This window comes from Eschrichtius robustus, chromosome 6, assembly GCF_028021215.1.
Source record: "Eschrichtius robustus isolate mEscRob2 chromosome 6, mEscRob2.pri, whole genome shotgun sequence".
NCBI classification, from domain to species: domain Eukaryota; kingdom Metazoa; phylum Chordata; class Mammalia; order Artiodactyla; family Eschrichtiidae; genus Eschrichtius; species Eschrichtius robustus.
The window spans coordinates 135,141,501-135,155,529 of record NC_090829.1 but is presented as its reverse complement, the minus strand read 5'-3'; the positions used below and the strand labels follow the sequence as shown (position 1 = coordinate 135,155,529).

Sequence of the window (14,029 nt, the reverse complement as noted above, 5' to 3'; positions counted from 1 at the left end):
TATTTGGCTGGCAACTAATTTTAGTTGGAGCATTTCAAATGACTAATATAGTGAGACTATTAGCATGTGTACCCTTGGTCAAGTCAAATAATATTTAGAACAGTGTCATGCACTCTAATTGCTCTGTCAATTTTATCTTTATTGTAGGATCATTGCTTATCCCTACAGATTCATTCTGGATGAATTTTTTGTTACAACTCAGTGGCCTCCTAAATAGAATTAAAATAGAACACTTATTCTCAACTTAAATGGACTAAAACATATAAACTCGCATATATATATGACGTGCACATCATTTGTGCCTTAAATTTGTGTTTCCAAACGCATTGAACCGATTACTTTTCCTGTATCTGCTTTTAAGGACTCTTGAAGTAAACTCAGATTTTTCATCATGTGAAATCCATCAGGCTGTTTTACTTTCAGGAATGAGTTTGAACACCACACTAGGACCTTGATGTCAGGTGAATTTAGCATAGAACTGTGCATAAAACAAGTGGTTTTCGTTTCACAACCCGAAGTTTTTTATTCCTGAAATAGCTAAAGGACGTTCTTTCTTAGGAAGGAAATTGTCAAAAGAGAAATTCAGAGGGTGACATTTTAATAAAGCTGAGGTTTTGTCTTTGCAGTTTTTTCTTTTGGCGCAGTCTTCCAAAATAGATGAGGAAGGTTTTTGAAAAGGAAAGTTATTTCATTGAGACAACATAAACCATAGGCATAAGGAACTGTTAACTGCTGTTCTACCAGGTGAGGATGGTGGCCCATATCCTTACTGATGCCATGGTGTCCTGCATAGACCTGCAGCTCTGCCCGAGGGCTTTCTCTTGGCCTGTGCTACAGGCTGGAGTGTCCACTGCCTAATGTCCCTGGGAGCAACCCTCAGCCAAAGTAAGGAGGGGGAACAATAAATCCCCCAGTGCGTTAGTTCAGGTCATCTGGGGAGCAGTCTCTGAGATGGCATTACATATACTGATACAAGAGATTTGGGGCAGGGAATGACAATGAGGGGCCAAGAGGGAGTGGGAGGAGGTTGGGAGAGCCTTAGTGCTGAGAGGTCGTGAGGCAGGGAAGGAATTAAAGAAGGTGTCAGACATCAGTGCAGTTCTAAGAAAGTTTCAGCAAGGCTGACAAGAGTCCTCAATACAAAGTTACGATTCTGAGGAGTTTCATGTCTCCAGGAGCTGGCCTGCCTTTGTATTCCATCATGCTCAGTAATTGGTGGAGAGCAGTTCTTGGGGAGCATGGCCTGTACAACCAGATTCTCGTAGAAAATCTAAGGCACGATTTCACGTCTACCACACCAGCTTCCTAATCTCATAGGAAAACAGTTAGGTTTCACATCATCTCCCAGAGGGCTTCATTTCATGTGAACCATGGTTGTCTGCAGTGATAACCTCATCACCCAGAACTGGCCAAGAATCTCCCAAGTCTTCAAGCAAGTACCTTCCTCATGAGAATGTACTAAAATGTAGAGTTCCCTAATTGTTTTAAAGACAGGTTTATTGAGGTATGAGTTATAAACTGTAAAGTTTACCCTCTGTAAACATGTATAGTTCAATGAGTGTGGACGAATGCCTAATTCTGTTTTAAATGCTAATTTCCCTTGAAATCATGAAATCCTCCTAAAAATGGTCAGATGTTTTAGAGCTGCAAAATACAATATGAAAACGTCAGTTGCTACATTGTAGTGGTTCTTTACGGTTACAATAACTCTTCTAATTTCTAACATTGTAATATCCATATAGTAAAGGGAGTGTTGCCACTCCCTGATTATGGCAAAGAACACTTTGGTCTGTGGTGTCAAGTAAATGAAAATGAGAACAATTAAACTATCTATGGGTGTTAGGTTCACAGCTGCTGAGAGACTACAGATTGCCCAGCAAAGGCGGACAGGCTAAAAATTGTTATATGGAATTGGTATTGATAGGCAGTGTTGACTGGCCCATGGTCTGCTTCTGGACCTCCGGGCCCCGGTAATTTGTACCGGCTTCCTCCCAGCCCTGTCAGTGCTAACTCTAGCAGAGGCTCAGAGGTTAGACTCATCCTGTACAATGAGAATGCCTAGCACAGAGTTTCTCAGAATGTATACTGTGGTCCACCAGTTCACAGGCTCTTACTTTAAAAGATCTTTAGGAAAATGAGACTTAGCTATAAGACATGACACCATCAAACTCCTAACAGAGAACGTAGACAAAACATTCTCTGACATAAATCATACCAATGTTTTCTTAGGTTAATCTCCCAAGGCAATAGAAATAAAAGCAAAAATAAACAAATGAAACCTAATCAAACTTACAAGTTTTTGTACAGCAAAGGAAACCATAAAATGAAAAGACAACCTACGAACTGGGAGAAAATATTTGCAAATGATGCGACCTGACAAGGGCTTAATTTCCAAAATATATAAACAGCTCATACAACTTAACAAAAATAACAACCCAATTGAAAAATGGGCAGAAGGCCTAAATAGACATTTCTCCAAAGAAGACATACAAATGGCCAACGGCACATGAATAGATGCTTAACATCGCTAATTATTAGAGAAATGCAAATCAAAACTACAATGAGGTACTACCTCAAACTGGTCAGAATGGCCATCATTAAAAAAAATCGACACATAACAAGTGCTGGAGAAAGTGTAGAGGGAAGGGAACCCATCTACACTGTTGGTGGGAATGTAAATTGGTGCAGCCATTATGGAAAACAGTATGGAGGTTCCTCAAAAAACTAAAAATAGAGTTGCCATGTGATCCAGCAATCCCACTCCTGGGCATATATCTGGACAAAACTATAATTGAAAAAGATACATGCACCCCAATGTTCATAGCAGTGAAGTAAGTCAGAAAGAGAAAGACAAATACCATATGATATCACATATGTGGAATCTAAAATACAACACAAATGAACATATCTATGAAACAGAAATAGACTCACAGACATGGAGAACATAGACTTGTAGTTGCCAAGTTCGGGGGGATGGAGTGGATTGGAAGTTAGGGTTTAGCAGATGTAAACCATTATTTATATAGGGTGGATAAACAACAAGGTCCTACTATGTAGCACAGGGAACTATACCCAATATCCTGTGATAAACCATAATGGAAAAAATACGAAAAAGAACGTATATATGTGTATAACTGAATCACTTTGCTGTACAGCAGAAATTAACACAACATTGTAAATCAACTATACTTCAATAAAATAAGTTTTAAAAAGAAAGATCTTTAGGAAAATGTACCATATACCCCATGCTTGATAATTCAAAATACATGGTAAATGATAAAAAGTTTGACAAATCCTGTAGAAAACATTTTAAGCTACTTTACAAAAGCACTTTGACCATGAAAGCTTACCTTTTACACGTACCTTTAGATGTTGAAATTCCAGAGGTGCCTACTGCTTAGGGACTAATAGCCATGTTGAAGAGTGAACATCCTACAGCCCTGATCTCAGGAAGGCCAAGCCCTGTTATGGCTCTGGTCCTTTGATTTCCACAAGAATCCTTGTGTGTCATTAAAACAAACCATCTTAGCTCTCTTGACTTGGTTTCTTTTTCCAAATGAAAACTATTTTTGTCACATACAAGTTCCTTGTTTGCTCCAGTTGCAATTTTTTTTAACTCTGGTATGTGTGAGCAATTTTTCACTCTTTGAAGTTTTTGTTTTATTCTCACAATGATTCTGCTCTCAAACTTACTGTATTTTTGACTGACAAAATTTCTATTTTTCCAGTTTAAAATCTTGTCCTTTACTATGAACTTATTCAAAGCAAACAGCTAACGCTATTTGTAACCTACTGTTGTGTTGCCTCTCAAGACCACCATTTTCTCTTTAACAAGGAGTCATCCCTGCCTGTATAATAGATCTCTGCCGATCCCGATATGAAGGTTAGCTCTAGTCTGTGTAACCTGAAAAAAAGCTATTAAAGATAACTGAATCAGGCTGTAAACATTCCCCAAATTTGCCAAATGCTTTCTAGTATTTTTGATAAGGAAATCCAGGAAAAGTAGGCCCTATTACTAATTTACATGGTGAATCTGTCAAAATTCATAGCCTTGTAACATATGGTATATTTTTTGTCATTGGGATATTCATTTCTAAATTAATAAATCCCATCATTTACCGGGTACATAAGTGTTTTTGACCTAAAGAAACGGCAAATACATGTTTCAACCTGATACAGGGAATTGTCCGTAGGAGAAATAATTTGGTCAAAACCCAACATTTAAAAATCAAGTTTTTGTTTGTTTTTTTTGCGGCATGCGGGTTCTTAGTTCCCCCACCAGTGATCAAACCCATGCCCCGTGCGGTGGAAGCACAGAGTCTTAACCACTGGACCGCCAGGGAAGTCCCTAAAAATCATGATGTTTGCCTTCAATTCATCGAAGCGATTGGAGTTGTTATCTGAAACACCTACGGGCTGTTTTACTGATTGTCTGTGGATGCTGTAACAAATGACCACAAACTGGGTAGTTGAAAACAGCAGAAATTCATTTCCTCACACTTCTGGGGTCCAGAGGTTCGAAATGAAGGTATTGGCAGAGCTATGCTCCCTTCTAAGGCTCTAGGGAAGAATCCTTCCTGCCCTCTTCCAGCTTTTGGTAGCTACTGACATCACTTGGCTAGTGGCCACGTTGTTGCAGTCTCTACCTCTGTCTTCACACTGCCTCTGTGTGTGTGTGTGTGTAATCTCCCTCTGCTGTCTCCTCATAAGTACATTTGTGATTGCATTTAGGGCCTACCCAGATAATCCAAAATAATTTCAAAATTCTTAACTCAATCGTATCTACAGACTTGTTTTCCCTGTAAATTAATATTCACATGTTCTAGGGATTAGGATGTGGATATCTTTTGGAGGTGGTATTTTTCATCCTACCACAGGCCTCACTGCTCATTTTCAAGGTTCAAGATGGTGTCAGCCCATCTCGGTAGGCCCTTAGGACCTCACTAAGAAGTTTGTGTATACCACCTAACTTGTATTTTAAGTCAGCCAACCCCAAAGACACTCTTCAAATTTGGTGACAATTTGTCCAGCTATTTTCAAGTGCTATAATAAAGAAGTATAAATAAGAAAGAGAGACAAGAAAAAGAAGAAATAAAGTTTTTAAAAGTCACTAATAAAATGGCCCTTATGTTTTTAAACCCTGAGCATGTGCTTATTTCATGACTATAGTGATCTATTTTGAAAGGGTTTGGCCAGAGAAAACCATAATTCAAAAAGACACATGCACCCCAATGTTCATTGCAGCACTATTTACAATAGCCAGGTCATGGAAGCAGCCTAAGTGTCCATCGACAGATGGATGGATAAAGAAGATGTACATATATACAATGGAATATTACTCAGCCATAAAAAGGAATGAAATTGGGTCATTTGCAGAAACGTGGATGGACCTAGAGACTGTCATACAGAGTGAAGTAAGTCAGAAAGAGAAAAACAAATATCGTGTATTAACGCATATATGTGTAATCTAGAAAAATGGTACAGATGAACCGGTCTGCAAGGCAGAAATAGAGACACAGATGTAGAAGACAAATGTATGGACACCAAGGGGGGAAAGCGGGGGTGGGTGATGGTGGTGGTATGAATTGGGAGATTGGGATTGATACATATACACTAATATGTATAAAATAGATAACTAATAAGAACCTGCTGTATAAAAAAAAATAAAATCCAACCATTACCAAAAAAAAAAAAAAAAAGAAAGGGTTTGGTAAAGCTGTGGTCTTCTACTGACAGCTCTACTAATAAGAGTCCAGTTTAACTTGAAGAAAAGCAGCAATTCAGACCAAGAACCAAGAAACGTTGACCTAAATTTCCTTAGTTCAAAATCCAAAGAAACCAGGAATAGGCAGAACATCTACTTCTAAAAGGGCCTAGCACCGGTATTTCCCACTCTGAGAAAGGAGAGGTTTCTAGAGCAGCCGCACGCAGACAGAGTTGCACTGGAAGTTTTGCTGTGGGCAAGTTTGGTTTGTGGTCCCAACTTCACTTCAAACTGAGTAATTTTTAACAAGTTAACTTTTCTGTGTCTCAGTAGTCTTAAAAAGCAACTTCCGAGCAACATACTCAATAACATCAACACATCTTCTGGAGCCATAACCTTACATGTGTTTTTCTGGTGCATATCTGTCTGGTATTCCTTCGGGGCTATACAAGTATTATACCTGAAAAGGCAAATAAGAAAAAATCCATTCTCACCCACTCCCATTTCATTTTTCTCTGTCCAGTGCAACCTCCAATTGAAATGGGTTCTTCTGGAGAGGGGGGGAAAAAAAAGCAAGCATGGACCAGTAGAGTATCTTAATGAGTTTAATTCTGAGGCTGCTGTTAGTAACCACTATCGAGCAAAACAGTTTTTCTAAGGAGATGGTACATATTAAGTGAGAGAAATCCCCTCCAGTTCTCAGAACTAAACCTGTGTTTCTGCATATCTCCTTCTATAAAAGAAGTGGTTTCTTTTCTAATGAACTATAGCTACTTTAGTATCCTGAAACCAGGGTGGGTCCAGCTTCTCTAAAATGGATGAAGAAATGTTAAATCAAGCCACATGACAGGGCCTGGAGGGGGAAATGATCTTGTGCAATATGCTAAATTTAAATTCTGCTTTTGCTGTTAATAAAAGCAAGAAGGGGAAGAGGCAAAGAAAGAGCAAAGGCAAGAGGAAACAGTTTCCCGGGGTGCTGAGTTCTTCAGGTTTTCAATTCCTTTTGACCCTCTGGGTTTTGACTTCATTCCCACATTTAGGCCTATTAAGTGGAAACGGAATGAGAAGTCCGTGGGACACACTGATATTAACCAGGAAGCATGATTGTTGAAAAATGAGGATAGGATGAAAGGATAAGATGTCTTTAGTTATGAGATAACACAGTTGGCAGGAGCTACTCGCCATTCAGTGCCGACCATAGCTGCCTCGGCCTCAGTAGAGCCGTGTTGGAGTCTGGAGATCCTGACTTGGGACTTTCCACTCCACTGTACGTACAGCTGAGCAATCTCTCTCTTTTTTTTTTTTTTTCACACACACACACTGTATTTTATTTTTACAAGAGATAAATAAACTGACACCAAGCATTGTAAATGGATGACCACAACAAAAGCAACAATGATTACAATTACCAAACACGAAACACACTCATACTATGTCATAATATTGACATTCAGTCCAGTAATCCTCCACTGTAACAGCTTCTTTACTTTGCAGTGAAAATTGATTTGTATATTTTTTGCCTCTGAGTCCTTGTGGGATTTTTATTTTTTTATTCCAACAGAAAGTCACAAGAATTATAATCATCCTCATCAGTTCACTCAGTCCCATGTAATTAATTAATTTTTTTTCATCTTGATCTTCTGTTAAAACTTTTATGAATTCATCAGTTTTCCATTAGAGTTCTGAAAATGCTTATTCATTCAGTTCAGCAGTATAGTCAGTTACCAGAAACCTGTACTTGTCAGAGTCTTTTCCATGAATTCCTTGAAGATGAAACCCTTTTATAGGAACATATTTGCAAAAGCATCAGAGTACACCCAGAACTGTCTGTAAATGACAAAAGACTTAAAAATGACCACGGTTAAAGATTTGATGAAAGTTCATAATAATGCAATTGACAAGGAAATTTAGTTATTTCTGAGATATACATTTTACGAGCACTCTTTTTTAATAGTGCTCCTGAGAGCTCCAGAGCACACCAGAAGAAAAGGCAGCAAACAGAGTTGTTCCAAAGCAGACATGAGTTTTTCTTCCTGCTACCTACCCAGACGCTCAGAATAAGAACTCGGCGCTGTTCGCGGTGAGACACCATGGACAGCTCTTCAGGCGCTGCCCTGTTGCCCAGCGTGCTGACTGTCCCGAAGCCTCCCCACAGCCAGTCAGGCCGGTGCGGGAGGCAGGGGGTGGTCCTGACACCCTTCTTGGGCACCTATCAATACCCAGCCCCCAAAGCTTTTCCCCTGAGTCCCTCCCCGTGGTTGGTAAGCTCTGAAAAGCCCACGCGAGGGGGCCGGGGAGGCCGCAACCTCCCTCTCCCGGCATCCTCAGCGGTGGGACCTGCAGCTGCAGCTTGTGGAACACGCCGCCCGAGGAGAAGGTCACTGCGCGTGGAGGCGGCGGGCAGCTCACGGCTACCTGGCCAACAGAGCAGCCCAGAGGGGGCGGGACCTCCCCCGACGCCCCGCCCTTCCCCGCGAGGGGCGGGCCTTCCGCCCCCGGCCGCGGCGCCATGCGGAAGAGATGGGCCTGCTGGAGCGGAAGTGACGCTTCGGGCGGCTGTGGTGGTGGCGGCGGCGGCTGCGGAAGAAGGAGGAGGAGGAGCCGGAGGAAGAGGTGAGCCCGCCGGCTGGTGGGGGAGGGGGGCGGGTAGCGGCAGCGGCCAGGCGCACCGGCTGCGGGGCGCGCGGGCCGGCGCTTCCTGAAGCAGTCTCCACCTCCGCAGCCTGGGCGGGAGCGGTGAGTGGCGACCGCGGGCAGCCAGGTACGGGAGGGCAGGCGGGGTGGTTGGGAGACCACCGGTTGTGCGGGGCGCCGCGTCGGGCGTGGGGCAGAGGTGACAGCGGCTGTCAGACTGCCCGCGGGAAAGGCACCGAGTCGGTTTGGGCGCCTGGTCATCTCTTTTGGCGTATAATGGAGGGATCGGGCTGCTCCGCGCTTCTGTCCCCCTGGGAAGGAGCCGCTTTCCCGGAGGTTGACTGCCGGGAACCCCCGAGGAGCCTCGGTCCGGTCCGTGTCCCGACTCGTGACTCTTCCCGGGTGGCCATTCATATCCACGGGGTGCTGCCTGCGGACCCCTCAGCCGGCGGTGCCCTGGCGCTGGGCTGGAGGCGGCGGTAACCTGTACCGCTGCTCTTGCCCTTCACCGCCGCCCCCGGGAGAGCCCGTTGTGTCGGATAATCCTTTCCCTTCTCTCGCCCCCTAAGGCGCTTTGAATCAGCCTTGTTAACCTTCCTTCGCACCTACCTCTTCTTGCCCCGTAGAGGATCGGCTTGAAGTTTTCGAATCGTTTCCCTTTCAACGTAGTTGACAAATTCTGAAGCAGGAAGCTGATAAACAACTCCGAGCGAAATACGCTCAAAATGTTTCCTTTTGGTAAACATTAAGTAAAGGGGAAACTCATCTTCACCAAACCGTTCATGGACTTGGAGTGATAAAACCCTGTCTTGCCTTGCTGTGAGAATTGGTAGCTTTTCCTCTTGCTTTTCGGTAAAATTAAGTGACGACTTATCTTTTGGTATCAACCATTCTCTCCCCAAGCTCCCCTCCCCCCCCCTTTTTTTTTTACCACCCCACCCCCCATCAAAACCTGGCAGGGAGGGACTTCTGGATGCCTTGCAGTCCTTGCTGCAGAAGGAAACATTCGCTTCATTTGCTTTGCTTTGCTTGGTTTTCACAGGGCTGCCTCGGAAGAAAGGAGAATGGCGTTCAGCAAAGGATTTCGGATCTATCACAAATTGGATCCTCCACCTTTCAGCCTCATAGTGGAAACTAGGCATAAGGAAGAATGTCTCATGTTCGAGTCTGGGGCTGTAGCTGTGCTCTGTAAGTCATCTCTCACATCCCAGCTGATCAGGGTCTGTTTTGCTTGAAATAATTCAGATGCAACCATTTTTTAAAGAAGACTCTGATATGCTTTTATTTCCTTTTAATCAGACCTTATTTTCTTTCAAACTTTTATTTTCTTTTCTTCCCCCCACTGCAGGTTTTTGTTGGGGGTGGGGAAGATGCAGGTTTTGGTACAGATTTTTGCTTTCTTGGGTTCTTCTGCTGCTTCTCAAAGTAAATCTTTCTTTCCAAAAAATTACGGTTGCAATGTATAGCATATCACATAAACCTGTAAAATGGCTTGCTTGACAGTTTTGCTGTAATGAACAGCATTTCTTATAGGTCAGTTGTAGTAATGGACTATAAGAGTATTTATTTAATATTGTTGGAGGATTTTATGGTGAGGCGCTTACATTTTCATTAAGAGGATTGTAAACAACCTTCAAAATTTCATGTAAGGTAGGTGATTGATTTCATATTGTTTAAGAAACTACTCTGATAGTTTATTTTAAAGAAAAGGACTACTGCAGCACAAGAAAAATAGTAGATTAGTAAGGCTTGGGTGATTTTGTGGGCAGATGGATAAAATTAAAACTAAAAAGATTAATTTGAATATTACACTTGGTAATATAAGAGTTTGTCTGGTAACCTCAATTTGGGATTATTTCAAATGTGACTGTGTTGTCAGAGGCTCTCTAGTGGTAACGACTTGTTCTATATTATGCTTTTGCTATGTAGGATCAGTTTAGTTATTGGTCATATTTTTTAAAATTAAAAATACCATTTGAAAGGCATACTTACAACTGTAAGCCCCTAAATATTTTAAACTGTTAAACTTTCTCCATATTCAGTAGTGAAGGGCAGAAGACCCTAATCTCTGCATACAGAATACTAACATACAGAATATTAATATCAGTTAAACCTGATTGATCTTAATACTCTGAAATAGCAAAATTTTATCCTGACTGGGGAAAAGGATAGTGACATAATGAAAAGTCTTAAGCAGAGAACAATGTATAAGAAATACGTATTTTTTGGTACATATGGTAACATGGTTTGAGTGACCAGGAAGAGGCTATATGTGTTCTAAGAAACAAGTGTTAGTAATATGGGTTATATTCAGTCAGACTTAATTCATTTACTGATACATTGTTATTTATGCTTAAATCAACTAAAATATCACTTGCTACAATATTAATTTTGCAAAGCATGTTTCTTCATACTACAAATATTATTCTTATACTGATGAATTCTATCCAGATAAAACTGTCTGTGGGGAAAAAGGTTTGTTTTAGCATGTGAAACCCTTTTCAACTGCTTGTGTTTTTTAGTGATTTCCTAATTTGTCTAAATTCTAAATGTTTCTCTAATTGTGATTACTGGTAATAATGGGAAGTCAAAGTTTCAGCTACAAAGTATGTATTACCTAGAGTTATTAGGGTTATTGCTGTACTTTACTCCAAGGTCAGGAAGCCTAAGGATAATCCTACTTCCAAACCTCCAGCAGTCCTCTCTTTTATGCCAAATAATGGTTTAAAAAAACAAAACAAAACAAAAAAACTCCCCAAACCATCCATTTTGGCATTAACATTCATTTTAAGAAAAAGAATCTTAAAAACATTGTCTTAACTATTAACTCTTTTTATTTTCATTAGATTTAGACTATATTAGTAATTCTTTTCAGGAGAATAAAACTGTGAATGTTGCCTCTCTCCGTAAAGCTAACATAAATGGATATATAATCTTTTGGGTATGTCATTAGCTTTTCTACTAATTAGCTTTTCTATGTCAGTAGCTTTTCTACTGTAAACTTTAATATTTAAAATATTAATATTTAAGAGCTAACAGACCTCTTTATAAATCATTTGACTTGTAAAATTAATTTGACATTCAGGCCAGTGATACCAAGATGTGTATTGTGCTGTAGAATGTTCATTTTTAAAACCTTCACATTTTTTCAGTGCCTGTTGTATTCAGGGAGCTGTGCTTGGAAAATACTGTGGTGGTCTGTTTATCTTCACCAATCTCAGCCCTTTGAATTTCAATGCATCTTGCATATTAATCTACCAGAAGAATCTCCTAAAATCATTTTTGATATTAAACCCAAATGTAACCCTATTTTTCAATAAGATTAAGTTCAGACTCCTCAGCCTGTCAATCAAGGTTCAGACTCCTCAGCCTGTCAATCAAGGCCTGCCATCATTTGGTGCCACCCTGTTGGTTCAGTGTTGATCTCCTTTAAGGGAGACTGGTGTTTCCTCAGTGCTCTCCCAAAGTAGCGTGCTTTTTCCAACCGTCATCTTGCAGTCCCTCTTCCTCCAAGACTGCTAGAATGCTCTTTTCTGCCTTTCCAGTCGAAGCCTGTCAGTTCCAGTTTGAGTCTTCTTCCTTCATGAGAATCTGCCCCTCCAGCTCACTCTTGTCTCTTCCTTCCCTTCATTTTGTGGAACTTAGTCTGTATCACAAGATGAATGCTTTTTATATGCTGCTTTTGTTGTTCTCTACATGCTTGTATGCAGGTGTTTTTCTTGAATGTACATGGTGAGAGTGACCCTAGCAGGACTCAGTTTCATGTACCCAAAGTTTGTGACTTCTACAGGCTTCAGTTGCCCGGGTTTAAAGTTTAAACAGTTAGACATCTTAGGCAATACATATCGTTAAGGATTGACAATCACTTAATTTTCTTGGCTTAGGCCAGAAGTGCCATGAGATAACCAATATGAAATGTCATTTTTCCTATTATTAGCACATATTAAAAAATAGGGTGCAAGTGAAAATAAACTCAGCTCATGGATCCTCTTAGGACCCAAGTATCCACTAATCAATCAAGCCTTAGAATTCTGTCTTAATGTTGATAAAGATGTTCAATCAGTCATGATGCTATGACTTAATCAATCGATGAATCAGTGATTTTCAGCCCTGTGTGCACATTATAATTACCTGGGAAGGTTTTTACAAATACTGATGCCTGGGCTCCAGCCCCCCAGAGATTCTGATATAATTAGATTGGGATGACCATTTCTGAGCATGGTTTATATAGGCCTTTCTGTGATAGATTATGGCATAACTTTTTTGGCTCACAGACGCTATCCAAAATAACCATGTTTCCAGAATTTCAGTGCTGTTACTGCCTACTGTGAGGTCCGTAATGAGTTTCCTTGAAACCCTCAGCCTGAACCAAGTGCTGATGTTCCCATAGCACTTTTGGTCTAGTGCTTTTCACAGAACGTGGAACTGTGTTCAGGTTTCTGCGTCTGGATGCTTCACTCCTTGAGGAAAAGGCCCAGGTCTCAGTAATCTTTGTATCCCTAGTGCTTAGTTCAGTGTCTTACTCATATTGCAGAATAAATGATTATTAAATAAGTGGCACGGTGGGAAGACTAACCTAATGTAGATTATAGTATTCTGTGTTTGTAGTGCAGTATTCTGTGTTTGAAAGTGTGGTACCTTTTCATATAAAATTTATTTTCTATCTTTTAAAGAATTGCTGTTTGACCAAACTGCTGATATGAAACACATACGTTACACATTGTTTGGATTTGTTACTGAAAAATTCTCTTGGAAATAACTATTAACCACATCATTAAGGTTTTTCTGAAATGCCAATTAAAATGTGTGTGATGAATGTTCTTCATAACTACCATAAGTACTGTTAACAATTTGTTTTAAAATTACTTTTCTTTAGATGGAAAATAATTTTATCGATTTCTTTCATTGCATTTATTTATTTAAAAAAACCTTTGGACTTCCCTGGTGGTCCAGTGGTTAAGACTCCACACTTCCACTGCATGGGGCACGGGTTTGATCCCTGGTTGGGGAACTAAGATCCCACATGCCTCGAGGCACGGCCAAAAAGGAAAAAATAATAATAATAAAATAATAATAATAAAATAAAAATAAAATAATAAATAAAAATAATAATAAAATAAAAATGTTTATTATTTAATAATAATAAAAATAATAATAATAAAATAAAAATTTAAAAAACCTTCTGAAGCGTTCTTAGATAATAGTTAATATGTTTTTTAGTCACATGCCCATTTTTAATGTTACTCATTTTTGAAAATTACTAGTCCAGAAAAATGTTCAGTTGAACCAAAAATTTGATGTCTCTGGAGCAGTGACTCAGTGTAGCAAGTGGACCGTCTGTGGCCGGTATACTGCGTCTGAACCAGCATAAGCACAAGTGTGATGGTCAGCAAGTTGGAACACTACACCCTTCTTCTTGGAAACTAATTGTTTTTAAGAGATAAAGGAAGACATCTATCAGTTTTGTGTTGAGTTCAGTTTTCCACCACTTTTTTACAGTTAGACACATGAAAAGACCATCACAAGGGACGGACAAGTAGCCAGTCAGACAGATACATGCTTTAAATTCACAGGCTATCTCATTTTTTTACAAGCCATCTCATGCTTTAGTAAAGGTAAATAATTTGCTTTATAATTGTATCCTAAATAGAAGATGGAGTAAAGAGAAGGTCAGCACGTCGGAAATGGAGG

The 14,029-nt window shown here is 40.2% G+C and overlaps 1 protein-coding gene across 4 annotated transcripts in view; it reads left to right on the top strand.

Moving 5' to 3' along the window:
- Positions 1–8,213: 8,213 nt before the first annotated feature.
- Positions 8,214–14,029, top strand: part of SYNJ1 (synaptojanin 1) — an 83,899-nt gene continuing 78,083 nt past the window's right edge. For 2 of the 4 annotated variants that reach the window (XM_068546980.1, XM_068546979.1), the window contains exons 1-2: positions 8,214–8,317; positions 9,381–9,526. In XM_068546980.1, coding sequence (XP_068403081.1) covers positions 8,214–8,317; positions 9,381–9,526 — 250 coding nt within the window. Of the gene's footprint in view, positions 8,318–8,362; positions 8,466–9,380; positions 9,527–14,029 lie in introns of those variants that run through there. The other 2 variants (XM_068546981.1, XM_068546982.1) reach the window with 2 other exon arrangements.